The 27,634-nt window shown below is 53.8% G+C and overlaps 3 protein-coding genes across 3 annotated transcripts in view; all 3 read right to left on the reverse strand.

Annotated features, from left to right (window-relative positions):
- Positions 1 to 379: 379 nt before the first annotated feature.
- PIP5KL1 (phosphatidylinositol-4-phosphate 5-kinase like 1) lies at positions 380 to 14,279 on the reverse strand. Its single transcript, XM_023730860.1, has 12 exons — positions 14,186 to 14,279; positions 9,282 to 9,412; positions 9,098 to 9,199; positions 8,018 to 8,224; positions 6,693 to 6,743; positions 6,331 to 6,485; positions 5,921 to 6,045; positions 5,265 to 5,299; positions 5,114 to 5,169; positions 4,014 to 4,126; positions 3,595 to 3,748; positions 380 to 983 (listed from the first exon to the last, which is right to left on the reverse strand). Exons 1-12 carry the CDS (start codon positions 14,277 to 14,279, stop codon positions 716 to 718), a joined length of 1,491 nt encoding a protein of 496 aa, XP_023586628.1. The 3' UTR covers positions 380 to 715.
- On the reverse strand, positions 13,756 to 16,645 carry DPM2 (dolichyl-phosphate mannosyltransferase subunit 2, regulatory). Its single transcript, XM_023730626.1, has 4 exons — positions 16,604 to 16,645; positions 16,202 to 16,291; positions 15,296 to 15,398; positions 13,756 to 14,462 (listed from the first exon to the last, which is right to left on the reverse strand). Exons 1-4 carry the CDS (start codon positions 16,604 to 16,606, stop codon positions 14,404 to 14,406), a joined length of 255 nt encoding a protein of 84 aa, XP_023586394.1. The 5' UTR covers positions 16,607 to 16,645; the 3' UTR covers positions 13,756 to 14,403.
- Positions 16,646 to 20,622: 3,977 nt separating this feature from the next.
- Positions 20,623 to 27,634, reverse strand: part of EEIG1 (estrogen-induced osteoclastogenesis regulator 1) — a 43,422-nt gene continuing 36,410 nt past the window's right edge. The window contains exons 5-12 of the mRNA XM_004375705.2: positions 27,485 to 27,531; positions 27,166 to 27,323; positions 24,745 to 24,849; positions 24,460 to 24,655; positions 23,739 to 23,860; positions 23,559 to 23,628; positions 21,194 to 22,091; positions 20,623 to 21,036 (exon numbers count right to left, since the gene is read on the reverse strand). Coding sequence (XP_004375762.1) covers positions 22,046 to 22,091; positions 23,559 to 23,628; positions 23,739 to 23,860; positions 24,460 to 24,655; positions 24,745 to 24,849; positions 27,166 to 27,323; positions 27,485 to 27,531 — 744 coding nt within the window. The 3' untranslated portion in view covers positions 20,623 to 21,036; positions 21,194 to 22,045. The remainder of the gene's footprint in view (positions 21,037 to 21,193; positions 22,092 to 23,558; positions 23,629 to 23,738; positions 23,861 to 24,459; positions 24,656 to 24,744; positions 24,850 to 27,165; positions 27,324 to 27,484; positions 27,532 to 27,634) is intronic.

Here is a 27,634-nt window from a genome sequence, read left to right on the forward strand (position 1 = left end):
GTTGGGGCAGACCAGAGGGTGAGACCAGTAGCACTCACTCAGGACCAAGTGGACTCTAACAGAATGCTCCCCAGACCCCAAGACTCTCTCCACCCCCCACTACACCATCTTCTCCCTGCTGCATCCCTAGAGCTGGAGTGAGGTGGGCCATCCAAGAGGGGGGATTGAGCTAGGGCAGGGGGGCAGGAGGCCTGGGTTCTTGGTTGGCTTGCTGCTTACCCATGGGTTAACCCCTTAAAGTCTCTGGGCCTCAGTTTCCCCATCTGGACAAGGAGTTTGGAGCCTGTGGCCTCCCCTGTTCCCCAGAGCATGAGGACGGGTTTGGGGAGCTGGTGGTTAAGAATACAGGCTGCTGAATTCAAAAGGCCTGGCTGGGTTCGAGTCCTGGCTCCAGCATTATTGCTGAATGATCTTGCTCAATTCCTTCACCCCCTAAGCCTCCATTTCATGGTCTGTAAAAAGAGAATAGTAATAGCATTTTTTGAGGATTAAATGAGCTAATGTAGTGGAGTTCATGGCACAATGCCTGGCACAGCATCACCATCAAATGGAGAGGTGTTGTTATAGTATTAGTTAGGGGATGCTGCTCTCTGGTGGCCATCAGGAGGGAGGGACAACAGGCAAGGGGAGCCCGCCCCGCCTCTCGTCCAGGCTGGAACCAGCGCTCCTGCCGTGCTCCCATTGTCCAGACAGGGAGAGTGTGGCCGGGCTCTGGTCACTCAGTGTGCGCCTCCACCCACTGGCAGAGGCGACGGGCGTAGCGAGCCGGGCTGACAGTGGAGAAGGTCCGGCCTGGATAGCGCAGCGTCTTCCACAGGTGCTCCAGCCGCTTGCGGAGCCCGTAGACCGTGGCAAGGTCCACGAGGCCCAGGAAATAGCGTTGCTCAGACCCGTCTAGTATGTGTAGGGCGTTGGGGGTGTCAGGCAGCAGCCGGCGATTCTGGGCTCCCAGCTCCTCCTGGCTCGGTGTCCCCTGGACAGACCTGGGGGCAGACCGGAGGGTGAAGCTGCGGCTTCCTCCAGGGGGCCTCAACCAATCAGCCCTGTAAGCCTGGCCAGGCTGCCTCTGGGCGGCGCTCTGTGCGGACCCTGCTCTTCAGTCACTCATTCACACACCAGATATGGGAGGCTAGTGGTCTAGAGCTGCGCAGTGGAAATTCGTGCCACTAGCCACATGCTGCCATTGAGCACCTGAAGTGTGGCGAGTCCCAGTTGGGATGTACTGTAAGCGTAAACACGGCCCAAATTTCAAAGACAATATGAAAAAAAGAATGTAGAATATCTCATAAATTTTTATATTGATTACATGTTGAAATGATAAAATTTTGGGTATATTGGGTTAAATAAAATATATTATTAAAATTAATTTTATCTTTTAGAAAGTAAAGCTACTAGAAAATGTAAAATTATATCTGTGGCTCACATTATATTCTATTGGGTAGAGTTGAGCTAGACCATTTGGGTCATAGAGAGCCTGGTCTGCACGTATGTGCCAGGTGACTTTGGGTAAGTCCCTTATTTGGGTATTTCCTAAACTTCTGTTTGGGATCATCCAACCCTCACCATAGCAGAGCTGAAGCCTTATTAACGAAGTCCAACCCCAGTTTGTAGATGTTTCATGTCTTTTCACCTCAAAATATATCCCAAAACAGAAGATGCCTTTGGTGGGACCTCCAGGCCCAGCGAGAAGCAGGTTAGATTCCCTAACTTGTCCTCTAGTGGCGAGGGCTGAGGGGCTTTATTTCTGCTCTACTTGGGTGGTGCAAATGGGTTGCACTTGATTACTAAACAAAAGGTTGAAGGTTCAAGTTCACCCAGCAGTGCTGCAGAAGAATTGCCTGGCAATCTACTTCCTTAAGAATAATCCATTGCTGTTGAGTCTATTCCAACTCATTGCGACCCCATGTGTTACAAAGTAGAATTGCTTCGCAGAATTTTCTTGGCAGTAATCTTTATGGAAGCAGACTGCCGGGCCTTTCTTCTGCAGCACTGCTGGGTGGTTTCAAACTACAACCTTTAGGTAAGCAGTCTAGCGCAAACTGTTCACACCACCAAGATACTTTTTTTTTTTTTTTTGTAAGATTACAGCTATTGAAAATCCTGTGGAGTGCAGTTCTATTCTGAAACACATGGGGTCACCAGGAGTTGGAATCGACTTGAAGGCAAGGTCTTTTACCCAGGTCTCGGGGAAAAATAGGCCAGTGAGAGACAAACCCTCCCAAGCACCAACCAATGAGAACCCAGGGGTCTGAGGGCCTGAGAGCAGGGGCAGGGCCCTGGTACTCTGCCCTGCAGGTGTTAACCGGCTAGCTGCCAGCTGATAAAGGGCAGAGTTGGTTCTGAGCAACGGGCTGGGAACTGCGGTGGGGGTGGGGCCGGGGCAGTGGCTATTTACCAATATGTTTCAATATATTAACAACTACCATGTGTAAATCATGCGTACTGGCCAAATGACGACTCTGACCTAAGCACCAGCCTGGGGGTAGAGGGCAGGGGAGAAGCTGACTTAATGGGCAGACTTGGTTCTGCCCCCTGTGATTGACATTCTAGCAGCCTACCAGAAAGTGCCCAGCTCTAGGCTGTGTGGGGGGAGCCATTACTCTAGATTCTACCTAGCCTCACCCATCCCAAGGTTTTCCCCAGGGCGGGGGTGGGGGGTGGAGGAGGAGGATGGAGGGCTGGGGTGAGTGCACCTCATCTTTCACTTCTCTTGTCCACCCACCTGATAAATGGGATTCTTTTCCTAAAAGTGTCTGTCTCAACCCTTGTGTAATTCTTGTTGCTTCCAAACCGTCTCTCCCTCCCCCCTGCAACTCAGTCTGGTTCCTCAGCTTTGCCTTTGATGTTCAGGGCTCCTAGATTGTCTTATATAATCGATCCACTTGTTTTTTCAGGTCTTTGTTGTAAGAAGGAACACCAGAAGCATCTGGCTACTCCGCCATCGTGGCCCTTAACCCCTGTGTAATTCTGTTTAACCACGAGGGTGGACCTTGGAGAACTGAAATCCAAATAACATACTAACATTAGTGCTAACACAAGCAACTTACTTCCTCTCTCTGAGTCTCAGTTTTCGCATCTCTAAAATGAGAATGGGCCCACCCTCTCAATGAGGCTTGTGGTCAGCACGTAGAGACGGAGAGCTACTACTACAAAGATAAGGACAACATGGCAATGACCTCGGGGTCCTCATCTCAGGGTCCAAAAAGTGACATGACTGTGTTAAGGGACACGGGATCTTTCTAAAGTTCTAAAACGTCCAGTGCCTCCTCATTCCCTGCTGGAAAATGGGCAGATTCTTCAAATCAGCACCAAAATCCTTGTCCACTGAACCTCTCTGGTCCTGTCTCCTGCTGTGGCCCACCCATGCCCACTGTCCTCAACGGCCAGTCTTTTCCAGCCCAACATTGTACACATACACACATTCACACATTCACGTGGACACACATGTACACACAAGTGCTCCGTATTTTCCTGTCTTCAAATCTTTGCTTGTGCTGTTCCCCACACAGGGGAGGTACTCCCCCACCTCACCAGTTGTCCTTTCCATGATCTCATCACCTCACTCTTGCCTCTGCCCCGGGGCGGGGGGCCCACCTGGCCATGCGGAAGATGAGGTTGCTTCCCGGGCCCCTCTCATCCTCATGGAGACACTGGAAGGCCATCAGGAGGCTGTAATCCAGCACGTTGAGCTCCTGGAGGAAGGTGGTGTCCAGTTCCATCTGGCGGAGAAGCCAGCTCCGCTGGGGCCCTGCCAGAGCATCAATGCCCCCACCTCAGTGCCCACTATGTGCCAGGCACAGTGCTGAGGGCTTCACATCTACCTGCCCCAGGAGGGCAGGTGTCATTATTGCCCCCATTTCACAGATGAAGAAATTCATCTATAATTTGCCTTAGTCGCCTAGCTAGCAAGTTGTGGAGCTGGGATTTGAATCCTGATCTTTCTGACTCTGGAATCTAGCCTCTTGACCACTAGGGCAGAGGGCAGAGCAAGGCACACCATTCTAAAGGCTCACCCAGGTCAATGGTCTTGCCCTGGAAGTTGAGGTCCTTCAGCACCAGGACGACAGAGCTGCCCTCGGGGGCTGGCTCCACCCAGCGGCTCACCTCGCAGCCCTTGATGTCATACCTGTGTGGAGGACAGAATTCAGCTTCACAGACTTTGAGGCACACAGGAAACCTCACAAGGTAATAATAAGAAACAAGAGCTTCCATTGGGTGACTGTTCATGTATGCACTAAACCCATTATATACATCGGCTCTAATCCTCAGCACAACCCCCTTCTATTATTGTTCCCATGTTAGACATGAATAAACTGAGGCTCAGAAGGTTTCTCTGACTTGCCCAAGACAGTAAGGGGCAGAACAAAAATTTAAACACAGGCTTTATCCCTTACACAGGCTTTGGAAGCCCAGCCCAGGCTTTACCCCTGCCTTTCAGCACCGTCATCCTTGCGGGTGTCCCAGACAGAAGGGATCCATCAGGGGGCTTGAGGGAAGCCAGCGGTGGGGGCAGGCACTAATGGGGAAGCTGTGGGCAGAGCCAGGGCTGGGAGGCACAGCGGGCAATGTGCAGTCAAGAGAGGCTGGATTCAAATCCCTGCTCCCTCACTTATTAGCTATGTGGCTATCCTCTTCCTCAGTTACTCGTCTATAAAATGGGGATGGTAACAACGCACGGGAGGAGCCCTGGTGGTGCAGTGGTTAAGCTCCCCGCTGCTAACCCAAGGTCGGTGGTTCCAACCTCCCAGCCGCTCCACAGGAGAAAGATGTGACAGTCTGCTTCCATAAAGATTACAGCCTTGGAAACCCTATGGGGCAGTTCTACTCTTTCTTATACTAGATGGCACACTACCACCACCACAACACATCTCGCTCAGAGTTATTACGGGAGTAAAGGAGATAATGAATGTAAACGGCTAAACAGCGTCTAGCATACTGAGCATTCAAGAAATGCTGGTCGTGGGCATGCTTGTCTGATCCACCAGGAGACCGTGTGAACGCCCCTTCCCCTCCCTGGGCCTCAGTTTCGTCGTCTATCGAGTGCGTGTGGGTGCTTCAGGTGGCACATTCCGGTGGGGCGGTGCTGTGTAGGCCGGCTCTCCGCCAGACTCACCTCTCGGAGATGCGGCCTGCCGGGTAGAAGACGCTCTGCATGATGATGAAGTATTTCTGGGGGCCGGGGTGGGGAGTGAGGGAGGCCAGGATCTTACCCTCCTCCAGCGGCCCCCCTCCCCGGCCCGGCCCCTCGCCTCGGCCTCACCCACCTTCTTCCCCTGGGCCACTCGCAGGCTGTGCACTCCTGGAAAAGGAAAGACAGCCAGGTGAAGGGTCCCAAATCCCACAACCCCTGGTCCACCCCGCCCCAGTGCCCGCTCCAGGCCACGCCTCCTTGAGAACTGTCCCATCCCAAGCCTGCCCTTCTAGACCCAGTCTCCAGGCCCCTCCCTAAGCCTGGGTCGGAATGGAATCGGGACTTCTCCCCAGGGGCGTCTTGCCCTCCAGGGCCCCACCTCCTGGCCTGGCCTGCCCACAGATCCTGCCATATTCCGAGCCTGCCCCTTTGGGCCCGGCCTCCAGATGCAGCCTTCAGGAAACCTCCCTCTGTGAGGGTCTTGGTTCTGCCCCCTATCCCCGCCGCCAGACCTCGCCCATCCACCCAAAGACGTCCCGCCTCCAAGGGCCCCGCCTTCGGGACTGGCCCACAGGCACCAACCACGCCCTCCCCCTGTACTCTGTCTGCTAAGACCCGGCCCTCACCGAGCCCGGTCCCCCGCGGACCCTCCTCCATGCTGGGTCCCGGCTCTGGTTCCGCCAGCCTCTCAGCCCCGGAACTGCCCCACTGCCTGGCTACCTCCCCTCTTCACCCTCTCCTAACCCCCTACCCCGCGTCCCGGGTTCCCAGATCCCGGACGGGCCGTACCTAGCAACCGTGCGAGCAGCGAGTGTGGGTGCCGCTGCAGGTGCTGCATGTATCGGGGCAGGTGGGCGAGCAGCGCCTGCACTTCCTGGCGCCGTTGTGTCTTCAGGAAAAAGCGCTGGTCATGGCTGGGGGGCGGGAGGGAGGGGACACCGCCCAGGCCAAGCTGGAGCGGCCCCCACCAGGCACCTGCTCCCACCTGTCTTTCCGTCTTCCTGCTAAAGGTTGGGAGGATCTATCTTCCCACCGCCCTCCTGCCTGACCCTTCGCCCTCACTCTCTCATGTCCCCATCTGGCCTCCATCTGGCCCTGACCCTCTCTGACTCCTTGACGCTGTTTCTCTTCCCAAGGAGTCTTCCCACACCCCTCAGAAAACTGCCACCTACCCACCCCCACCCTTGCCGCCTGCTCACGACAGGAAGAAGCTGGCCTTGCTCTTGGAGGTGCTGAGAAACTGCAGGTAGGGGACGCCAGGGCCCAGAGCAGCCTGATAGTCCTCCTCAGCCAGGCCGAGAGAGCGTCGCAGCCTGGCGAAGGCCGGGCCCGCCAGGGTGTCCAGCTCGAAGCCCTGTGGGGGAGGGAGAGCAACCACAAGAGCACCCACAAGGGCCAGGTGTGTGCAGGTAGCCCTGGTTGGGAGGGTCAGGGTGGCCACACCCTTCCTGCAAGACCCTAAGGCAAGCCATCACTCCCTCTGCACAGATTGGGAAACTGAGGGAGAGAGAGGAAAGGCAGGTACACGCCCACTCCCACCCAAGAGTCTTGGGCTTCTTACCTCCTGAACCTGGGTCAGGACTTCCAAAAAATCCTCCTCGCTGGGGGGCCCCTGCAGGGAAGGATGGAGGGGCAAGTCTCAGGCCCCAACTACCTGCCCCAGGATCTCCAAGCGTCTGGCCAGACAGGAAGCAGCCGAGCATGCACCTGGCCTCACCCCCTTCCTCCAGTTTGATTCCTTCAGCAAATAGGTCTGCTCTGGGGGTGCCTGAGATGGGCAGACAGGCTGCTGGTCTTCCCAGGGCCTGGGTGTGTCTCACCCAGCACACACTCCCAGACACACAAGTTGGCCAAGTGAAGCCAGATGCCATCCCTGTACAAGGAGATGGCCCTGAAGGCAAGGGACTTGCCTGACCCCACCTGGGAGGGGTAGGGTCAGAGAGGGCTTCCTCGGGGAGGTGACCTCTAAGCTGAAATCCCAAGGGTGATGGAGAGAAGGGGCAGGGTGCTCATGCCAGTAGGAACAGTGTTGGCGGTCACCAGGAAGGGGAGGAGAGCCCTAATGGCTGAAGAGAGTAAGAGAGGGGTGGAGTGTGAGCAAGGCTGGACAGTTGGCCCCTGGGCTTGAGCTAGTAGGATCTTGAGGCTATGCTGAGGAGACAGGATTCCATCCCAAGGGTAATGGGGAGCCATGGAAGCTTTTCAGCAAGTGATGAGGTTTATAGGGTTCCTTGTGGTCCCCACATTCTCCCTGGATCTCCAGGTCCCTGTGCCAGGTATGTAGTCAGGCTGTGTACTTGTGCACGCACATAGATAACCCACACACTCACTCAGGCCTGTTCAGCTGCTGAACTTGCATTTGGGTGACCCTTTCTGCTGAGCCAGCCTGGCCCCAGCCTGAGCTCCAGGGAGGAGGGGTGAAGCGGGCAGGGTAGGGGTGAGTCGCTTCTGAGCCATACACCCTGGTTGGGCTGGGAAGGCCTCAGAGACCAGGAAGTATACAACCCCACCCCGATTATCAGAGGGAGACAGGAGGCTCAGAGAGGGGCAGAGGCCCACTTAGAGTCACATGGCAACCAGCTGGTCAGGATTTTCTTCACAAGTCCAAACACACTCTGGGCTTTCTGGCTTCTGGGCCTCGGCTTGCACCCCAGAATGTCCCTCTCTACATGTACACAGGATGGTGCAGGACTGGGCAGTGTTTCGTTCTGTTGTACATAGAGTTGCTGTGAGTCGAAACCGACTCGATGACACCTAACAACAACAACGTGTACCTAGCTCTGTCCCTTCTTCATGATAGCTCTCTCTGATCCCCAGCCCAGTGGTACTAGCAGGACAGAGCATCCGTCAGTGCTATGGGTTGCATGGGACAGACTGTTCACTCACCGTGGGCGGGTGGTCCATGGCGACCTGGGTGGCAGCCCACAGCCCTGCCTGCATCATGCACGTCAACTCGTGCAGCTCATGGCCTGGGCCAATTTCAAACAGGCCCAGGCGTGACTGCTTGTCTCGAAAGCGCCAGAGGAGCCCTCGGCGGCTGGAGCTTGAGGCAGCAGTTGCTCTGCATCCAGCCTCTGGGGAGCAGACCAGGACCTGGCGGAAGGAGGTACAGGAAGCAACGACCAGGCTTTGGACAGCCCAGGTTTGAATCCCACCTCCACTACTCATGAGCCTTCCCCTCACTTCTCTCTGCCTCAGTTTCCTCAGCTGTAAAATAGGGATAATGCTGGTACCAACCTGATAAGGTGTTCGAGGGGCTGCATAGTGCCTGGCATGCAGTCAGAACCCAAAATAGATCGATGGTGATTACCATCAGTATCATTGTCAGTAGGTAGGGCATGTGTTCTGCAGTCACACCTGCCCAAGACTGACCAGCCTCTCACCAGCTGTATGACCTTAGGTAAGTCATTTAACCTTTCTGTGCCTCATTTTCTCTTCTGTAAAATGGGGATTGTAACAACTCCTTCACCGCAGGTATTATAACAGTTGTTACTGCTGAATTTGAGCTCTGTGCACAGGAACCCTCAATAGTAGGAGCTGGGATGCTGCTGATTCAGTCATGTATTCCACTCACCTATGCTGAGTTGCTAGTGTGTGCCAGGCTCCGAGCGGAGGGTCAGCACCAGGCTGAGTTTATACCAGCTGACTCATTAGTAGTAGTGGGCACCCACCACGTGCCCAGCACTGTCTGAGAGCTCGACCTCCTAATAGCCCTATGAGGGAGGGGCTTTTATTACCATCTCCATTTTCCCAATGAGGAAATTGAAGAAGTTAACGGGGGATACCTGTCAGAGCCCGCCCTTCATACCTGCGGCCCAAAATGGGGCGTGTCCTAGTCCTCACCCAGTGCAGGGCCCCCCTTGGCTCGGATAGAGGGAGTGTCCGCGCAGCTATGGGTAGGGTAGGACGGCCCCTGCCCCCCAACCCATCCTTCCCTTTTCTCTTTCGGGTCCGCACCTACCTCACCAGGCCCTGGGCTCGGCGCAGCCATCGCCCGCGCAGCAGCTTCCCGGGCTCTGACCGCGTCCCCCGCTGCCCTGCTGCAGGAACCAAGCCCCGCCCCTGTTTCTGGACCGACCAATCGCATGGTGTTGGTCACGGCTACACCCAATCCGCGCGGGAGGCGCCGATGAAAGCCTACGGGTCCCACCCCCGAGGCTGCAGCATCCTTCCGACCGCGGTCCAGAGCCGGGCGGGGCCGCCGGGCGTTGGCCAGGGTCCTCTGGAGGTAGGGAGGAAGGACCCTGGCTTCTCCGGGGTGCTGGGCTCTGGTCTGCGGGGCTGCAGGTGGAGGCAGAGTAGCCTTAATCCACTCCTGCCACCCACACTGGCGTGAAATCCCCACCGACTCACTTTCGGGTGAGGAAACTAAGGTTCAAAGAGAGAAGTGGCCCAGATCACACAGGAAGTCAGGGGCATGCATTCATCCAACACATATTTTTTGACACTCACTATGTACCAGAGGCAGTGCTAGGCCCCGGAGGGGATTCAGTGGTGAGGGAGAGGGAGGGACACAGCTGCCAGAGTGATCTTTTATTAAAAGCATAAATCAAATGATGTCACTCTCCTGCTTAAAGTCTGCAGTGGCTTCCCACGCACCGCACCGGAACAAAATCCAAACCCGTGCTGCGGTCCCAGGCCCTGCGTGATGCGGCCCTGCCCACTCTCCAGCCCAATTTCACGCCACACTTCCTACACCCTACACCCAGCTCCGTGTTCGTTAGACACCAAACTCTTTCTCATTTCGGTACTTTTGCATTTGCTGTTCTCTGTTCGAAATCCTTTCCCTCAGACTTTTACTCCTTCTTGTCACCTCCTCAGAAAGAGCTCTGAACCCTCACTCTTTTTTCTAATTGCAGTAAAATATATATAACAAAACATTTGCCATTTCAACCATTTTTAAGTGAACAGTTTAGAGACATAAATTTCATTCAAAGAGCCAGGGTGCCGCAAGCTGTTTGCCATCGGTTGCTCACCTAAAGGTTGGTGGTTCAAACCCACCCAGTGGCTCCACCCCGACTAAAGTCCTGACCAACTGCTTCCATAAAGATTACAGCTAAGAAAATCCTATGGAGCAGTTCTACTCTGTAATACATGGGGTTGCCATGAGTAGGGGGTCAACTCAAGGGCAGCCAACAACCACAAATTACATTCACCATGCTGTGCAACCAACACCACTATTCATTTTCAAAAGTTTTTCATCCCCCTAAACAGAAACTTAGTACCCTTTAAGTAATAACTCCCCATCCCCCGCCTCAGTCACTGGTAACCACTAATAAACTTTTGCCTCTATGCATTTGTCTATTCTAAGTATTTCACTAAATGGGGTCATACGGTATTTGTTCTTTTTTGTCTTAACTTATTTTGCTCAGAATAATGTTTTCAAGGTTCACTCATGTCACAGCATGTATCAGAACTTCTTTTCTCTTTATGGCTGAATAATATTCCATTGTCTGGATATACCACATTTTGTTTATCCATTCATCTACTGAAGGACACCTGGGTTGTTTCCATCATTTATCTATTGAATAATGTTGCAATGAACATTGGTGTATAAGTATCTGTTTGCCATTGTTCGTTTGGGTTTCTGCTTTCAATTCTTTTAGGTATATACCTAGGGATTGCTGGGTCGTATGGTAATTCTGTTTAACTTTTTGAGGAACTGCCAAACTGTTTTCCACGGCAGCTGCACCATTAGTGAATGAGGCCAGCTCTCACTTTTAAAAAAAAAAAATTGTACTTTAGATAAAGGTTTACAGAATAGTTTCTCATTAAACAGTTAGTACACATATTGTTTTATGACAATGGTTAACGAACCCATACATGTCAACACTTTCCCTTCTCAACCTTGGGTTCCCTATTATCAGCTTTCCTGTCCCCTCCTGCCTTCTAGTCCTTGTCCCTGGACTGCTGTGCCTCATTAGTCCCATTTTGTTTCATGAGGCTGTCCAATCCCCAGCTGAACGGTGAACCTCGGAAGCAACTTCACCACTGAGCTAAAAGGGTGTCCGGGGGCCATACTCTCGGGGTTTCTCCAGTCTCTGTCAGGCCAGTAAATCTGGTCTTTTTTTGTGTGTGTTAGAATTTTGTTGTACATCCTTCTCCAGCTCTGTCCAAGACCCTCTGTTGTAATCCCGGTCAGAGCAGTCAGTGGTGGTAGCTAGGCACCATAGAGTTGTACTGGACTCAGTCTGGTGGCCAGCTCTCACTCTTGATCACATCACCTTGTTTTATTTTCATCACCATTAACACTGTCCGAGATTGTCTTGTTTATTTGTTTATTACATCTCTCCCCCAGAATGTGAGGGCCATGAGGGCTGGGAACCACATCTGTCTCGTTTCCTGGTTCAGTGCCTGGCACAAAACTGGTGACTAATAAGTATACACTGAATGAATGAATGAGTAGGACATGCAAAGGGCCACGTTGAGTTCCAGGAAATGAAAGTCCTGTGTGGCTGGAATAAGGAAGAGAGAGCATGCAGGGCCTTCCTTGTAGGTTTGGTAAGGAGGGGTATGGGAACCCAGAGATACATTATGTCTTAGTTATCTAGTGCTGCTGTAACAGAAATACCACAAGTGGGTGGCTTTAACAAACAGAAATATATTATCTCAAAGTTTAGGAGGCTAGAAGTCCGAATTCAGGGTGCTGGCTCTAGGGGAAGGCTTTCTCTGCTGGCTCTAGAGGAAGGTCCTTGTCTCTTCTGAGCTTCTGCTTCTGGGCAATCTTCACGTGGCTTGTCATCTCTCTTCCCCCATCTCTGCCCGGCTCCCTTGTTTAATTTCTTTTATATCTCAGAGATTGACTCAAGATACACCCTACACCAATCCTGCCTCATTAACATAACAAAGACAACCCATTCCCAAATGGGATTATAACCACAGACATAGAGGTTAGGATTTACAACACTTATTCTTTTGGGGGACACAATTCAATCCATAACACATTTTAAGTGTGGAGAAACATGCTCAGATGTGGTTTTAAAAGGCCACATTGGCTGTCGTGCAGTCAGATTGGAGGAGACCAGCACAGCAGGGGACAGCAGTGAAGAAGCCATCAGTGATTTAGGGTAGAGGATGGTAGTTTTGCACTAGGGAGGTGGCTGTTGGGAGGGGGAGGGGGATAGAGGAAAGGGCAGGGAGAACTGACAGGATTTGGGGTCGTGTGGATGAGGGAAAGCAGGGTCAGGGATGTCTGCCAGGCATCAACCAGGGTCAGGATGATGCTGGTCACAAGATGGGGCAGGGCATGACAGGAGAAACAGATTTGGGGGGCAAGTCTGTGAATTCAGCTCATGACAGGATGAACGTGAGGTGCTACTGAGGGAGACATCCCATGAGGATGTTAGGTCAGCATCTGGGCGCATGTGCAGAGCAAGCCTGGGCACTGACGAGGTCACCGAGGGGGCGTGAGTGAGGTCTGCGACTGAGCCCTGAGGACCCCCCAGGCTCGTGGCAGAAATGACAGGAAGGAGCGAGAGAGGCAGAAAGTAGAGAACGAGGCATCACAGACACCAAGAGGGCATTTGAGGGTAGATGGGATGATATCACAGGGATGTCCCAAACGTGGCAGAGCAGTCAAGGAAAGCCCCTTTGGATTTAAAGACTGGATGTCACTACTTGCATTAGTGGGTGCAGCCTTCCTGGGTGATGGGGATGGATGCTGACAGCAGTGGGAGGTGAGGAAATGCAAGCAGCAGATGTGGACACCCTTTCGGGAAGTTTGTGAAGGGGAAGATACTTGGGGGGATTACTGGGTTGACAGAAGGTCCCTTAAGTGGGTTATGATCATGAAACAATGGGAGAATCCTGCTGAGAGGCAGACGTTGTACCCATGAGTGGGGAATCCCTGGTGACAGGAGGTTCCTGCTACAGCAGTGGGACAGGATAGGTCCCAAAGCCCAGGTGTGCAGCTCTGTCTGGGACTGGGGGACAGGGAAGATGGAATAGGTGAAGTGAAGGAAAGTGTGTCTGCAGTTGGACTCTCTTCTCTCAGCAGTGAGGGAGACCAAGTCCTCCACTAACTGAAGGAAGGGTGAATGTCTGCTCTAGGCACTCTGGAGGATGGGAGCGCCAGCTGTCCAGGGGGGCACGGTGGGATTGCTGGCAGGGCTGAGGGGGCCTGTGCCAGATCAACCCAAACACAGTGGAGCCAGCCCCGTTCTCATTGAGCACCCCTTGCTCCTCAGGGCCATGCTGTGTGCAGGCAATACATGACAGGCTTAGGCTTTGGCTTTTAGGGGATTGGTCCCTGGAATGCTAGTCTATGCTAGCTGAGCAGTCAAAGGGAGGTACAGCGGAGGCTGATATGGTCTCTGGCAGATTTCTATGCCAGAGTCCCCACCTGGCCATCTGGTGGGTAGAGGCCCTGAGCTCCTCCTCCAAGCACTTATATCAACTGCCCAGCACCGATTCCCCAGGTGTGACCTCCACCAGGATGGAACCACATCTGTCCCAGTCCCTGCTCTTTCCTGTGTTCAGTCAGCACAGGGCTGGTTCAGAGGAGGCACCCTCATTGCATGAACCAGGGTCTTCTGACCTGAGGCCAACACAAGGGCCAGCTCCGAGCTCCTCTCCAGTCCCCATCTGCCCAGCTCCCCCGTTCAAGAGTGGCACAGAGACAAACACATGATCAACATTTATTGTTAAACTCTCCCAAACAGGCCAGCACTGGGGCTCGGGGGCTGTGCCTCCATGAAGAGGGGTCAGTCTGGGGGCCCAGTGTGGCCACCCTAATGTGCCCTGGTGCCTGGTAATGATCCCAGGGTCTGTCAGCCCTTCCCCTAGGCTTTCCAGATCCAAAAGTCCTTATAGGGCCTGAGGCTGTGTCAGACTCTAGAAAGCTGCCTTTGTAGGGGGAGCAGGACATGGTGGGGAGAGATCATGTGCTCCCTCAGAGCCTGCTAAGTCCAACATCAGCATGTGACAGGAGGGAAACTGCAGCAAGAGGGTAGAACCCAGAAGAAAAGGTGACAGGGAGTCTGAAGGTGAGGTGGAGAGGACCAGCATCTTTCAGGTCCTGGGCTAGGAGTAGGTGAGAAGGAGACTTCTAGGTACCCCCCACTCCTGACTTCTGGAAGGGTGAGCAGGGGAGGCGCAGGGGCTCTGGTCGGTCAGGGGTGAGTCCTGAACAGCTCCATCCCATGGGCATGACTGCAGGGCAGCCAGGCTTGAGGGGCTTCAGTGTATGGACCAGTCCTATTGAGTCCCACACTTGGTCCCTGCCCTGGAGGGAAGCAGAGAAGGGACTGACAGCCTTATCCCCTGCTGGGTCTTCATTGAGCCTTCTTGGCCACCTTCTGGTTCTTCAACATCACGCACGTGATGAACACTCCTGGAACATACAGACCACACAAGCTAGATAAGATCTGGGTACAGGGTTGCTGTAAGGCCAGAGCAGGGCATGGCATGGTGGAGCGACCCACATGCAGGGCCATGTACCCACCCTGCCACTCTCCAAGCCACCGGGTCGTCTTTTTAGTCATTAATCAAGCTACACACATTCACATCCATTCAGCAAACACCAATGGAGTGTCAACCATATGCAAGATGCTGTACTTGGTGTCTGAAATTCCATGGGGAACAAGACCCACCCATCTATTCATTTACTCATTCAATCAACCCTTGTCTACCTACATACCCACCCACCCACTCAAAATCCATCATCCATGCACTCATCTACCCCATCATCCAGTCATTCAATTGTTGACTCATCCAAACCACTTTCTTGAGCCCCAACTCGCTGGCAAACCCCGTGTCACATGCTGTGGACAAAGTAACTATTAAGACATAGTCTCAGCTCTTGGAAAGCCCACAACACTAAACCATGGGAGACAGAGAGGTGCAGGAATTAAAAACCAGGGTGACAAGAGCGTAAGAGGTGACTGAGGTGTGACCAGAGTAATGGTAGTGGTGATGGTGGTAGGAAAAAGGTAGACATCGCATTAGAGTCTTACGAGCTTGAGGCATTGGGAAGACCAGAGGGGTCACCACTGACTTCCATACTTGAAAAGGAAACAGAAAAACCCCAGGGGAAGACATGGGGACAATAAGCTTCAAGTAGATCTGCAGCAAATGCCAAAGTGTAGAAGTATTTTCAGGAACGAGAGAAGGTCAGGCGGGCCCTCCAAAACAGCCCTGCCCAGGGTTGAGGGAGTGATGACTTACCTACAAACAGGAGCAGCAGGAGGCCCACGGCCAATGGGATGGCGACAGCATAGGCTCTGGGCAGGAAATACTTGTGGATGACATGTTGGCTGTCGATGAATGGCTGGCACCAAGGGCAGAGCTCTGGTGAGCATCATTCACCTTGCCTAGGCTCCCTAGCTCCCTAAGCCCCATTCAGGGCACAGGGATAGCATTTGCTTTTCTTTAAGATGATGGCATTTGGGTTTCTTGGTTTGTTTCCTTCATTCATTTGTTTAATGGTTGTTTACTGGGTACTTGTTTGGTGGGCTAATGCCCACCCAAGCCACCCACCCTGGGTTGATGCTGGGGATCTGGCAGTGAAGAGAAGACAAGGGATCTGCCATAGGGCACTTACAGCCTAGCAGTGGCAAGAAGTACATAAGGAATCCTGAGAGATTCTGAATCTGAGCTCCAAGGTCTTCTTTGCTAGTATTTTTCTCTGAAGAATATCAGGTTCTGCAAGATTTTGCCTTCCAAACACACTATACTTCCTAAGCAATAACTGAAAAATTTTCCCATAAGAATAAACAAAAAAAATCCCAAAGGCTTCACAAAATCCATTAGCACTAGCCGTGCCCAGAAGCTAGCAGGATAAACACAACGACTACAATTCCCATCAAAGGCAAAGTAACTCAGGAACAGGGCTTTACAATGTAGTGGTTAAGCATACGACCTTGGGCCAAACCCTTTACTCTGAGCCCCAGCTTCCTCACCTACAAAATGAGGACACCACTAGCATCCTCCTCATAGTGCTCTTCTGGAGATTAAGTGAGGTAAGGCAGGTAAAACACACGGCACAGTGTCTGGCACACTGTAGCTCCTTAAACGTTGTTAGGGTCGGTGTTAGGGATGCGGGTAGGTGAATAGAGGGCGGAGGAGACGTACCAAGAGAATCACCCAGACGGTGTAGTAGGTGAAGATGAGCAGGCTAACAGCGACGAGGCCGAGTCCCACCACCTGGTCTGTTCCCGTGGCCTGGAGGAAAGGGAGGACTCAGCTGACGAAGTTGACTCTCCATCTGGGAGAACAGCTGGGTAGGGGGACCGGGGCAGGAGCGTCGTGCCTGACTGATCTAAACTTTCCGTTCATTGAACAGACGTATTGAGGGCCACCTAGCGGAGTCAGTTTCTAGGCTGGGCAAGGGGTACCGGGCCTCGGTGTTCTCATCCGTACAATGGGCCGGCGGGAAGGCAATCCCGGTTCCGAGTGCCGAAGACCCAGCTCCTGAGCCGAAGCGGCCTCCGCGCCTAAATTCCCCAAACACCCCGCACCTGGCCCCAAACTCACCATTACCCCCAGGCTCCGACAGCGGAGGAGCAAGCTACTTCCGGATCCGGATCCGGGACCTTTCTGCTTTGACCCGCGGGGCACGCCGGGAGTCGTAGTCCTCAGGCTGGCCCAGGACGACGTCACCCAAGACAGGCAGGCACCGCCTCCCCTTTGCATGTCGGGAAATGAAGTTTCTCAAGGGCATTGTGGGGACGATTGTTCACCGGAGGCCCGTAGGGAAATATGACAGAGTTGGGGACCTAGACTGCCAGGCCCTCGTGGCGTCAGTCTTGTCGCACCCGCCCCAGAAACCTAGCTTATTCCTAAATATTTAATAGTCCCAAAATCAGAGCTGGATGGGGTTGGGGGTTGGGAGTCCCATATTTCAGATGACGAAAGTGAGGCTCAGAAAGGGGCAGAGACCCGCTGGAGGTCGCAATTTGAGGAATGGTGAAACCGAGGCCAGAATCAGGTGTCGCTTCCCGGTCCCTAACTTGCCTGCTGGGGGAAGGGGTGCAGAGTAAGGCAGGAGCCTTTGATAACTGGAAAAAGTCCCGCAGTAAGTGTGGCCATGAACCAAGCGAGATAACATCGTAGAGCTTGTATTTCCTCTTTCAGGCAGGACGCTCAAGCGGGAAGAGCCGGTTTAAACTAGTTCAAGAAACCTAGAGTTAACTTTGGGTTATTAAGTGCCTCATACATATTAACTTTCCCACCCCTAGGAGGAGTTTAACCATTTTCTAAACACACATCCTATTAAGTTGTATGTAACCTCTACTGCGCCTGCGTGGCATGGTTTAGAACGTTGCTGATGTAGTTCACATGATCTCCCTGCTTGTAAACTCTATAAGTGACATCCCTAAACCTTATCCTTGAACAGCCTCAGAGGCACCGGCCCTACCGTTCCTTGCGCAACTAAATAAAGCTGCCTTTCTAATCTCCCACCTCGGCCTTTTGTCTATTGGCTGACCAGTCCTGCTGAGCAAAACCTGGGGTTTCCAGGTGGCAAGAGAATGTTCACTGCTGGGTCTGGGGTGCGAGGAAGAGGGGCTGGCTTGAGTCCGCAGGGACGTGGGAGATTTCGACTGGCAGAGAAGGGGAGCCTAGCATAGGGATAGGTCCTACTTCCCCGCAACCCTTGGGGTGTCCCTCTTCACTGCAGGGCTGGGGCTAGGAGTCCCTCCCTCCCTTCACCAACTGCCCAGAGTGTGGCAGCAGCCCAGGCACGTCTCCCCGACTGGCCAGGTGAGGGCAGGGCTACCATCCCCCTCCGCCCTGCCCCCTCCCCCACTCCACCCCTCCCCCCACACACATTGGAGGCCTTTTCTTCTAAGTACAAGGGGAGGTTGGACCAGATCATCTTTGACATCTCCAGCTAGCTCCAGGGTCTAGAACAGTCTCCCCACAGCTCACAGGGCTGGCAGCTCCTCATCCATTAGGTCCCACTGGGGATCCTCCAAAAGAAGTCGCTTGGGCATCTGGAGGCAGAGGCTCCCTCCTGTCACCATGTTTTAATCGGCTAACTTACTTGTTGGTCTGGCCCACTATGAGCTCCCTGAGGGTAAAGCCTGTGGTCACTGCTGTATCCAGAATGGGGCTTGGCACTCATCAATCAACTAGCTTTAAGATTCTGTGATTTTTTTTTAGATCCTGGAATAATACAGAGTACAACATCTGGGCACTCCAGGCCTCCCTGATGAGTTACGTGGAGGCCCTGGGCCTGCCATCTCCCCTGCAAGGGGGAAGTGGCCAAGTCTGAGTCTGGCATGGTTTGCTCCTGCCAGCAGCATTTATCTCGCTCGAGTCATGTGAGCTCATCTCTGACTATAAGGGCTGCCCAACACCCGCCCCCCCCCCAAAAAAAATGGCTGATAGGAACAATCCTTCTTGGCCTACAGCTCAATCCCTTCCATCTCAGGACTGATGGGGCTCGGCTGGGAGCCAAGTTCTCCCTGGGTGTGCCTCACAGAGGAAAGGGCTAAGAATTAGCATTCAGGGCTTAACGGGGCCACGAGTCAGGGTCAGCCCCGAGAAGGGGTGGGGCTAATGCTGGGCTAGGGATAGGGACCAGACTGGGGAACATAGTCCCTTCTTGCCTGTCCAAAGCCACCAGGCTTCCCACCATTTCTGAGATCATTAAAGGCCAGGACAACCTACCTTTCCCAGAGCTTGGCTAGGCTGCCCAGCTCCTGCGTGACTTTAGAGTCAGGTAAATGGGGAAAGAGTCAGGTAAGCGTGGAGACAACTCTGGCCTGGGGATAGAGAGGTTGGGAATATGCTCAGCACCTCCCACAGCATACTCACTTTCTCATTTAATACACAACTCCATTTTGCAGCTGAGGAAACTGAGTTATTTGCCCTCAGCCAAACCCATTGCAGGCCACCTGACTGCTGGGATGGTGCACAGAGCAATGGTTAGAACTTGGGCTCTGAAGTCAGAAACAAGTTCAAATCCAGGACCTGCCAATTAGTAGCTGTGTGAGATTAGCAAGTAAGGGCCCTTCTGGGCTTCAGCTTTCACACTAGGGTTTGGAATAATAAAGGTGGTGAGAATTATGACTGTAGGCAAGACTTGGCAAACCCTGACTGCTGACTTCTTCCCCACTCCCAGGGCATCACCTCACACACACATCTGGGCTTCCTTCTGATGCTGTCTTTGACCCCAAAGTCAATGTGGTAAAGTAACAAGATAAAAAACAACATGCCATACCAAAACAAAAACCACAATATTTATTTATTTTTCCCCCAGACCAAGACACTGACACTAGACTGATTTCCCCTTCAAATGTTATTTTCTACAATAGAAGCTGGGACGGATATACAAACACAGTCCACTGAATTCAGGGGTGGAGGTGGCAGCATTCTGTTAGAAAGGAGAGGAATTAAAAAAAAAAAAAAAGGCTCCCCCCCAACCCTTGTTTCACTGCTCAACTCCCTAAAAGGAGAAAACATGGACATCTTCCATCCTGGTAGATCACACCATGTGGTCAGTTTGTGGGGTGACCAAAAATAAAAACCCTAAAAAATATTGTAGACCTTTATTTTCTTTAAATCTCCTTGTAAAAAGGCTAAACTGTCTTCCAAGAAGATTCCAAACTGGCATTGCATAGACCAATTCCTTTCCAAAAATATCTCTAATATATCTCTGTCTCTATATATAGAATTTGAAGTCCAGGAACTGTGGGCACCTGGTCGGGATTCACTGAGCTTGAGGGGGCCAGAGGGCTGAAGAAAGGGCTCCCACGTGGGGCCGAGGCCAGGGCTCTTGGCCTCTGGCTCCAGCCAGTGTTAATTTGGTTGTGGCCAAATTCTTAGCTAGTCCAATTCTCCTGCCCAGGGCCTGGCGCTGGAAAAGTATGGCTGGCTCTGTCTCCTCCTGGGGTGACTGCTAAGCTTAGACCTTGCCTTGGGCGGGGCTGGGGTTCCTGGTTTGGGGGAGTCTCCCCAAGAGTGCTAAAGCCAGCAGTTTTGTGCCTGAAGCCCCAGAACTTTGGACCAGACCCAAAAACATCCTGAATGCACCCCCCCTCGCTGGGCTGAGGTCACAGACACAGAAGGGAAGGATGACACTTCCCCACCTTCTGGGGGTCACCCCATTTGGAGATAGTGCCACCAGCTTCCTTTTAAAGTGCCAGGCATCTGCGGGGCAGGAAGGGACCCTCAGAGCTAACCAGAGCTCCATTCTGCCCCAGCACGCACCTTCTAACATTCATTTTCTACAAAAAGACTTAGGTGATTAAAAAAAAAAAAAAAAACAGTAAAAACAAAACCAAACCTAAAAACGCTCTGGTCCCAGTGCCAGCCAGGTTCCAAGACCAAGAACCCCAACTCTTGCTAGCAGAGGCAGATGAGAAACTGCGTAAGGAACCCTCCCAGCCTGGGGAGGAACCCTACCTACCTATACCAGAGAACCAGCATCCTGCGCCCCCTCCCCACATCTACATGCCCAGCCCTGCTAGGACCCAGCCAGCAGGCAGAGCAGAGCACAGAACCTCCTACCCCTCACCTGGGGGAGGAGAAGATACCCAACTGTGAAGTCAAAAAAAAGAAAAAAGAGAGAGAGGGGAAAAAGAAGAAATAAAAAGAAAAGAAAGTTGTAGAACTTAAACACCAGCCTGCTGGGTTTATACAAAATGAATGGAATTTAAAAGAGGGGTGCGGTGGGGGTCCAGGGACTGGCTGGCAGCCAGAATCCACCTTTAAGCAAGTAACGAGGACCAGGGAGAGAAAAGTGCTGAGAGCAGAGACTTTGGGGAGCGGGGGGCAGGGCCAGACTGCTCCCCACTGGAGAAACAACTCCTCTTAAAGGACTTCACCTATGCCTGGCCCAGAAGTGGGGGATGCTTTCAGAGGAGGGTTGAGTGCTTGTCTGGCCAGGAACCCAGCTCCGGGCCAGCCCAGCCACAGCCCACTACCTCTCCAGCGTCAGCCCCAGCCTGGGCCAGATGATCCTGAAAGGCAGAGAAAGGGGGTTCTGCTTGCCAAGCCCAGCCTAGCCAGACCCCCAACCCCCCAGGCCTTGGAAGGCACCTTCCCTGGCCTTCCTACATGAAACCCAGCTGCTCAGGACCCAGCCCCGGCAGAGGGGAAACGCTTTGACATTCAGACCTTTTTCAGCACAGGTCCCAGGCCTGAGCTGCGGCTAACTGGAGGGAGGAGAGACAGTGCCACGTTCCAGCCGGGCTGCTAGGCCTGGGCCTGACTGCACAGCAGGCAGAGCCCAGGGATCCTTGGTATAGGGCCGGGGAAGGGTGGCAAGGGGCAGTGGGGCTGTGCTGGGACAAGCATGTGCAAAGTGCAGACTGCCAGGGCAGCAGGAGAACATTCGATGGGGCGGGGGGGAAGGGAGAGGTCTCAATCTAGAGTGTGGAGAGGATCTGAGGTCTTGGCTCCCAGGAGGAGGCCGCCAGCGGGCCCCCCAGGATACAAGGAAGGGATAGCTGAAGCACTAAGCAGTCAGAGTGTCACGGTGGCAGGATTCTGGGGATGGGCTGGGCCCACAAGGGCAAGGAGGCAATGGAGCCAGGCCCTGCCAGAGTGGCTGCAGCCAGTGTTCCTGGAGTGAATGGAGATGCAGGGAAGAGGCCCCCCAACCACAAGCAGCCCCCTCGTGTTTAGGAGCTGCTGCCTGTCCCTGGCCGAGGGGACCCTGTCTGCAGTGGAGGCAGTCCTGCTCTTTGTCTTGGCTACCTGCTGCAAGGGCCCGCTTGTCCTGCCCTCTAGTGGTTCAGAGGAGAATATTCACAGTGGTGCCTGGGCCCCAGTGGGTCAGGAGGGTCCCAGCATGGAGGGGAGGACCATGGAATGATGCTTTGGGGACATGTGGGGCTGGAGTGCATGGAGGAGGCACAGATGAGATGCAGCCCAGATGGGGATCTGAAGGGGAAGGTCCTTCGTGGAACGACATGAGTCTGGACGTCCACGAAGGCAGGGCCCTTCTCCAGTCTGGACACCTGCTCCTCAATGGCTTTCGATCACGACTGGCTCGTAGACCCCAGAGGAGACCCTGTGGGGGAGAGACAGGTCAGCTCCGCCTCCTCACTGCTCCATGAACCCAGCACTCCTCTGGGCCAGGCCCTCGCAGGTGCTTTACAAGCAGGCGCTGCTAACCAACACTGTTTTGCAGAGGGGGAAACTAAGGCTCAAAGATGTTAAGTCACTTGCTCAAGGTGACACAGATTGTAAGTATCGGAGTCAAGACTAACTGCCAGGTCATCCAGGGGACCACAGAGCTGGCACAGGCTCTGTCCCTGAGCTCTTCCTAGGCACCAGTGGCTCACATACATGGGTGTGCTGTCCCCATCCTCACAGCAACTCTGTCAGGTAGGGACTGCATCATCACCCCATTTGACAGATGAAGAAACTAAGGCTCAGAGGGGTTCTGAGATTTGCCAAGAGGCCAGTGGAAGGTAAGGGGGCCTGACAATTAGCCAGCTCTTGTCCGCACTGAGACCAGGACCATCCACGGGGTTATGGACACTTGGGGTTCAGCATCCAGCTCCACTATCACCTTGCTGCCCACCAGATTGGTTTCATCCCTCTCCTGGACTCCAGCTTCCTCATCTTCAGTGGGGGTGTTCATAAACCTCCAAGGAAGCCCCCTGTTTTCTCGTTGCCCAGCCCACCTAGGGCAGCCCAGAAGGCCAGCTGGGAGATGGGAGCAGCAATTTCGAGCCTCGGCCAGCAGGGGTCAGCAGAACAGCAGCAGAGGGCAGGTCCTGGAACCCTGGGCTGCCCAGTCAAGTCTCTTGCCTCCTCTGGGCCTAGATTTTCCCACCAGGCCAACAGAAACATGGAGGAAAGTTTTTGGCACAATTCTGTAGGTGGGAAGCTCCTCTACTCACTTCCATATCCATTCATTCATTCATTCACTCATTTATTCGGTAAGCTAAAGACCTAGTGAGCTAGGTGCATGGTAAACACGCTCTTAAATGAATGGATGATAGTGACAGAACACTCTATAAACTGTAGAGTTGAAGGAAAAGTTTGATCCTACCACCCCCTCATCTTGAGCATCCTGTGGGCAGAGATGTGGGCTGCTCACTGCTATATCCCAGCACCTCGCACAGTGCCTGGCATATAACTGGTGCTCAATAAACATTTGTCCAATAAATAAATAAATCATCATGATGTTTTTAGGGATTCCGGGAGGAAAAATAGGGTCCAAAATAAACATGTATGCCAAGCTGTGTGCCAAGCCCTTTGCCAAGCCCTTTCCAACGATTACCCTTGGAACTCTCACAGTCAACCCTGTGGTGTGCTTTCTGTCCCAGGTTCCCGGTGAGATGGGTGTTGTCCACACCATTTGACACGTGGGGAAACTGAGAGTCAAAGAGAAGTGACTTGCCCAAGGTCACACTGCAGTGACAGAGCTGACATTCAAGCCAGGTCAGGTGGTCTGCAGAGACTTTGCTCTTACACCACACCCCAAGGCTATCCTGATGACCACCCCTACCCAACTTTCACCCCCTACCTGTTGGCCAGCTGGATGCCACTCAGTGTGGTGGAGCCATCACGACTCACAAACAGCCGTAGGTTGCTGTCTGTGGAGACATGGGGGAGGATGGAGGCTGAGCTCTGGCAGGCGCAGCTGGGGAGCCCCTAGAGCAAGCAGCACTGCCCCCAGCCTGCCCAGCACGGGCAGCCAGCTCACCCTCACTGTTGCTGCCATCTGTGAAGTCCTGGCTCTGCATGATCTTCTCCACGATGTCGTCTGCGTCGATTCGCGTGTCATCCACCCAGGTTGGGTGGCTCTCCATCAAGTCCTTCTTCCGCCTGGGTTGGGGCAGAGCAGAGGCACGACAGTCAGAGCAATAACAAGTACAACAACTGCATCTACAGCTCTTAGAATGTTCTAAGCACATTCCATGTTGTATTCATTTAGCCCTTACAACAACCCAGGGATGTCGGTGATGACTTTACAGATGAGGACATGGAGGCTCTGAGAGGTAACCTGCCCAAGGTCACACAGTGTGTAAATGGTGGACTCAACCCACTCTATCAGGCCTGACAGATCATACTCTTGACCACTACACTAAACTGCCAACAACCATTAACTGAGCACTTGCTATAAGCCAGACACAGAGCTGTGCCCTTTATGAACATCAGCTGGTAGAATCATCAGCATCCAACCCTCTGAGATGGTGACAGGATTATCCCCATGTTATTGATGAAGAAGCAGAGGCTCAGAGAGCCATTAGAAGCCGAGATTTCTAGCCCTCTGCATCATGCTGCTTCTGGAGGTCAAATGCCCAGCTGAGTCCTCTTGGGCTCCTCAGCCCTTACACCAAGCCCTGCCTGGTAAGCTGCAGCTCCGGCCAGGCCTCACCGGAGGGGACTGTTCTCTCCAGGAAGCACTGAGCAATAGGGCTCACCGAAAGGAGCGGTCTGACAGATGTGGGGGCCGGGGTGGCCGGGGCGGCTTCTCAGGGGGCCGGTGCTCCCGCTCGCTGCCCTCAGGGCCCTCCACAGTCATGCTGAGGCCGCCAGAGGCGCTGCTGCTAGTGGACGTGTTGCGGCGGTGAGTCAGGTCCGACAGGCTAGAGGAGCGCGAGTGCTCCATGCTGTAGCCTGGTGGGTGGTCAAGGGGGGTGGTTCATTATTTGGGGGGCTCTCAGGACTATGGAAGGCCACTGACTTGGGGCCAGGTGGACACTCACCAGAGATCTTGGACTGCTGGCTGGCGTAGCTGGAGTTGCGGGAATGGCCAGAGTGGAACACCTCCTCGGGGCTGGACAGGTTCTGGTCCGGCTCCTCTGGCACCCCTTGAAGGCAGGGAGGGGAGCGGAAGGAGGTTACCCAGTGGTGCCCACCCTGGCCCTTCTTCACACAAGTCTTCTCATTGAAACTCCTACAGTGGGTGGTTGCGGGGGAGCATCTATATTTCCATTTCACAGACTGAAAAACTGAGGTTCAGAGAGAAGAAACCTGCCCCGAACCACAGTTGGCCATTTGAACCCAGGTTTGTTCATGCTACAAATATCTGTTGAGGAGCTCTTCCATGCAGGGTGCTCTACTGGGTGCTGTGAACAGGAGACAGGGTTGATTACCTCAGAGGGTACAGCAGACAGGAGGAATGTTGAACAAAAAACAACCCGCAATTAACCGCAACTGAGGTGAGTGGTACAGAGCAGGGGTACTAGGAGCTGAATGTGTACTGGGCGTCAGGGAAGGCTTCTCAGGATGCAGGGGAGGGAGGGAGCCAGATAAAGCATCAGGGAAAGGGCCTTCCAGGCAGAGGGCACAGCATAAACAAAGGCCCTGAGGCTTGAATGAAGCTGGGTGAGTGTAGCTGGAGTACAGAAAAAAGGGTGAGGGAATGGGCTGGGAGAAGGAAGAGGACTGGCCCTGAAGGGCCTGTCATCCAGGGCACACAGCCTTGTCCCAAGTCACCCATAAGTCCAACTTCAAAACAAACATTCTTGACACTCCCCAGCAGGAGGCACAAGGGAACCAGGAATCAGACAACAGCCACCATCTGCTGCTCATCCCAGCTTCCCCTGGCTGAGACCCCTCCAGGGCTCTGAGGCTGCCACGAGCCCAGGACACGAAGGAAGGACTCATCTACCTCCTCTTCAGAGACGAGCACACCCAGGCCAAGGGCCGGACCCTCGGCCCGTTTGTGACCCTACCCAAAGCCAAGTGGCTTTTCAAGTTTCCAACAGGTCCTCTGCATGGGGGGTGGGAGCACCAGCTGCAGAGAAGAGTGGGGGCTCAAATCCCACCCTGTCTAGAAGAGGCGCCTATTCTACTTTTCCTAAAGGCACCGTCTGTTCTGGGTGGCCAGTCCCCAGATCTCTCCTCTACGGGCCCCACCCTGAAGCTGGAGAACACTGGCACTGAGAAGCCCCCATTCCTACATTCAGCCCCCAGGCTGGGGCGGACAGCTCTGGACCTAGCCCTCTGCCATCCTGACTGGGTCTGCAGGAAAGGTGGGAGTGGAGGAAAGATGGCCCCTTAGGGTGAGGGGGTCCCTCACGGCTCCCCACCCCTGGGGGCAGAATCACCCAGCAAACATCTGCTGTGCACCTAAGCCCTGTGCCCTCTCTAATTGCTTCTGTGGCACAAATCAGGGCCACCATGTACCACCTTGGTCACTCATCAGCTTGGGGCCGGTCCACCTCCCAGCTCTGAGCTCACCAATGGAGAGCGGGTGTCGGGGGGCAGGGGGCCGAGGTTCCTGTCGGGGGGCCCTGCTCACCCCGCACAGCATTAGGTATAGAGGGGCCCAGCAGACGCTTGGGGGCAGGCTAGCGCCTCCTCTCCTGGTAGTACCTCCTCCTAATTGCCACACCGGCTCCTCTGGGGATTCAGGCTCCCTCTCATTTTTCACAACATTAGTAATAGTGGTAATTTAATGAAAATACAGTGCCAGGAAATAAACACTGAGTGTTTATTATGTGGCAGGCATGGCATTTGCACTTGCTTAGTTAATCCCCAAAGCAACCTAGGATGTAGTTACTATTAAAATCTGGTGCCGTCAAGTCGATTCCAACTCATAGCAACCCTACAGGACAGAGTAGATGCCCCATAGGGTTTCCAAGGAGCGGATGGTGGATTCAAAGTGCCGACCTTTGGGTTAGCAGCTAAACGCTTAAACCACTGTGCACTATTACTGATCCCCATTTTACAGGAGGCCACTGAGACTAGAGGCGAAATGGCTGCCCAATGGCATACAGTACTTGGGAGAGCGTTCTACACCACCTCTCTCTGCCAGGAACACTGCGCCCCAGATGTCAGCCCAAACGCCACCCAGACACTGCCTCTCCCGCCTTCTGTACCTGCTTTTCACAGCTCGTCACAGCTTTAAATGGATATGTATTTGATTTACTTATAATTTAACGTCTGTCTGTCCTGCTAGATTAGGAGGGCCACGAGGGCAGGGACACCATGTCAGTGTCGGTGCAGGTCACTGCTGTGATCCAGGGGCCAACCGCAGCACCTAGCACACAGGAGTGAATGGAGACCCCATTCCATCACCTCCCTCTCCTCAACAAGTCTCCCTTGGGACCTGGAGACACTGTGGTTATAAAAGCCTTCCGTCGCTGGGAGGGAGGGGCAAGGTAGATGGGGAATGGTACCTGAGCTGAGGATGGTGGGCCGGGCCTTGGGGGGCCGGGACCCTGTGAGGGAGTTGGTGCTGCTGCTGCCGCTGCTGCTGGTCCCACCGCCCTTACATGTGAGCTGCAGGGAAGAATCCTGGCCCGGAATGGAGATGGACTTGGCAGTGGATGGTGGCCTGGGAGGACAGATGGGTTATGATGGGGGTGCCCCGCCCTTGGGGCCAGACAAAAACAGGAGAACCCAAGAGCCTGGCGGAGGGAAGAGTCCTTGTCGTCCCCCAACCCAGTGCCGAGGACCGAGCTCCCACCCCCTCTCACAGCCTGCACTGGCACTCACGTCTTGAAGCAAGGGTCTCCAGAGAGCAGGGACATACCAATGGTGACCTATGGGGAAGGGGGAGAAATCAGTCAGCCCGCCTGCCCACACCCTGCCCAGGTACCATGGCCTCCCTGCAGCCTCCATGGCTTCAGAAGGTCTGAAGTTTAA

Source organism: Trichechus manatus, unplaced genomic scaffold (assembly GCF_000243295.1).
Source record: "Trichechus manatus latirostris isolate Lorelei unplaced genomic scaffold, TriManLat1.0 scaffold00038, whole genome shotgun sequence".
NCBI classification, from domain to species: Eukaryota; Metazoa; Chordata; class Mammalia; order Sirenia; family Trichechidae; genus Trichechus; species Trichechus manatus.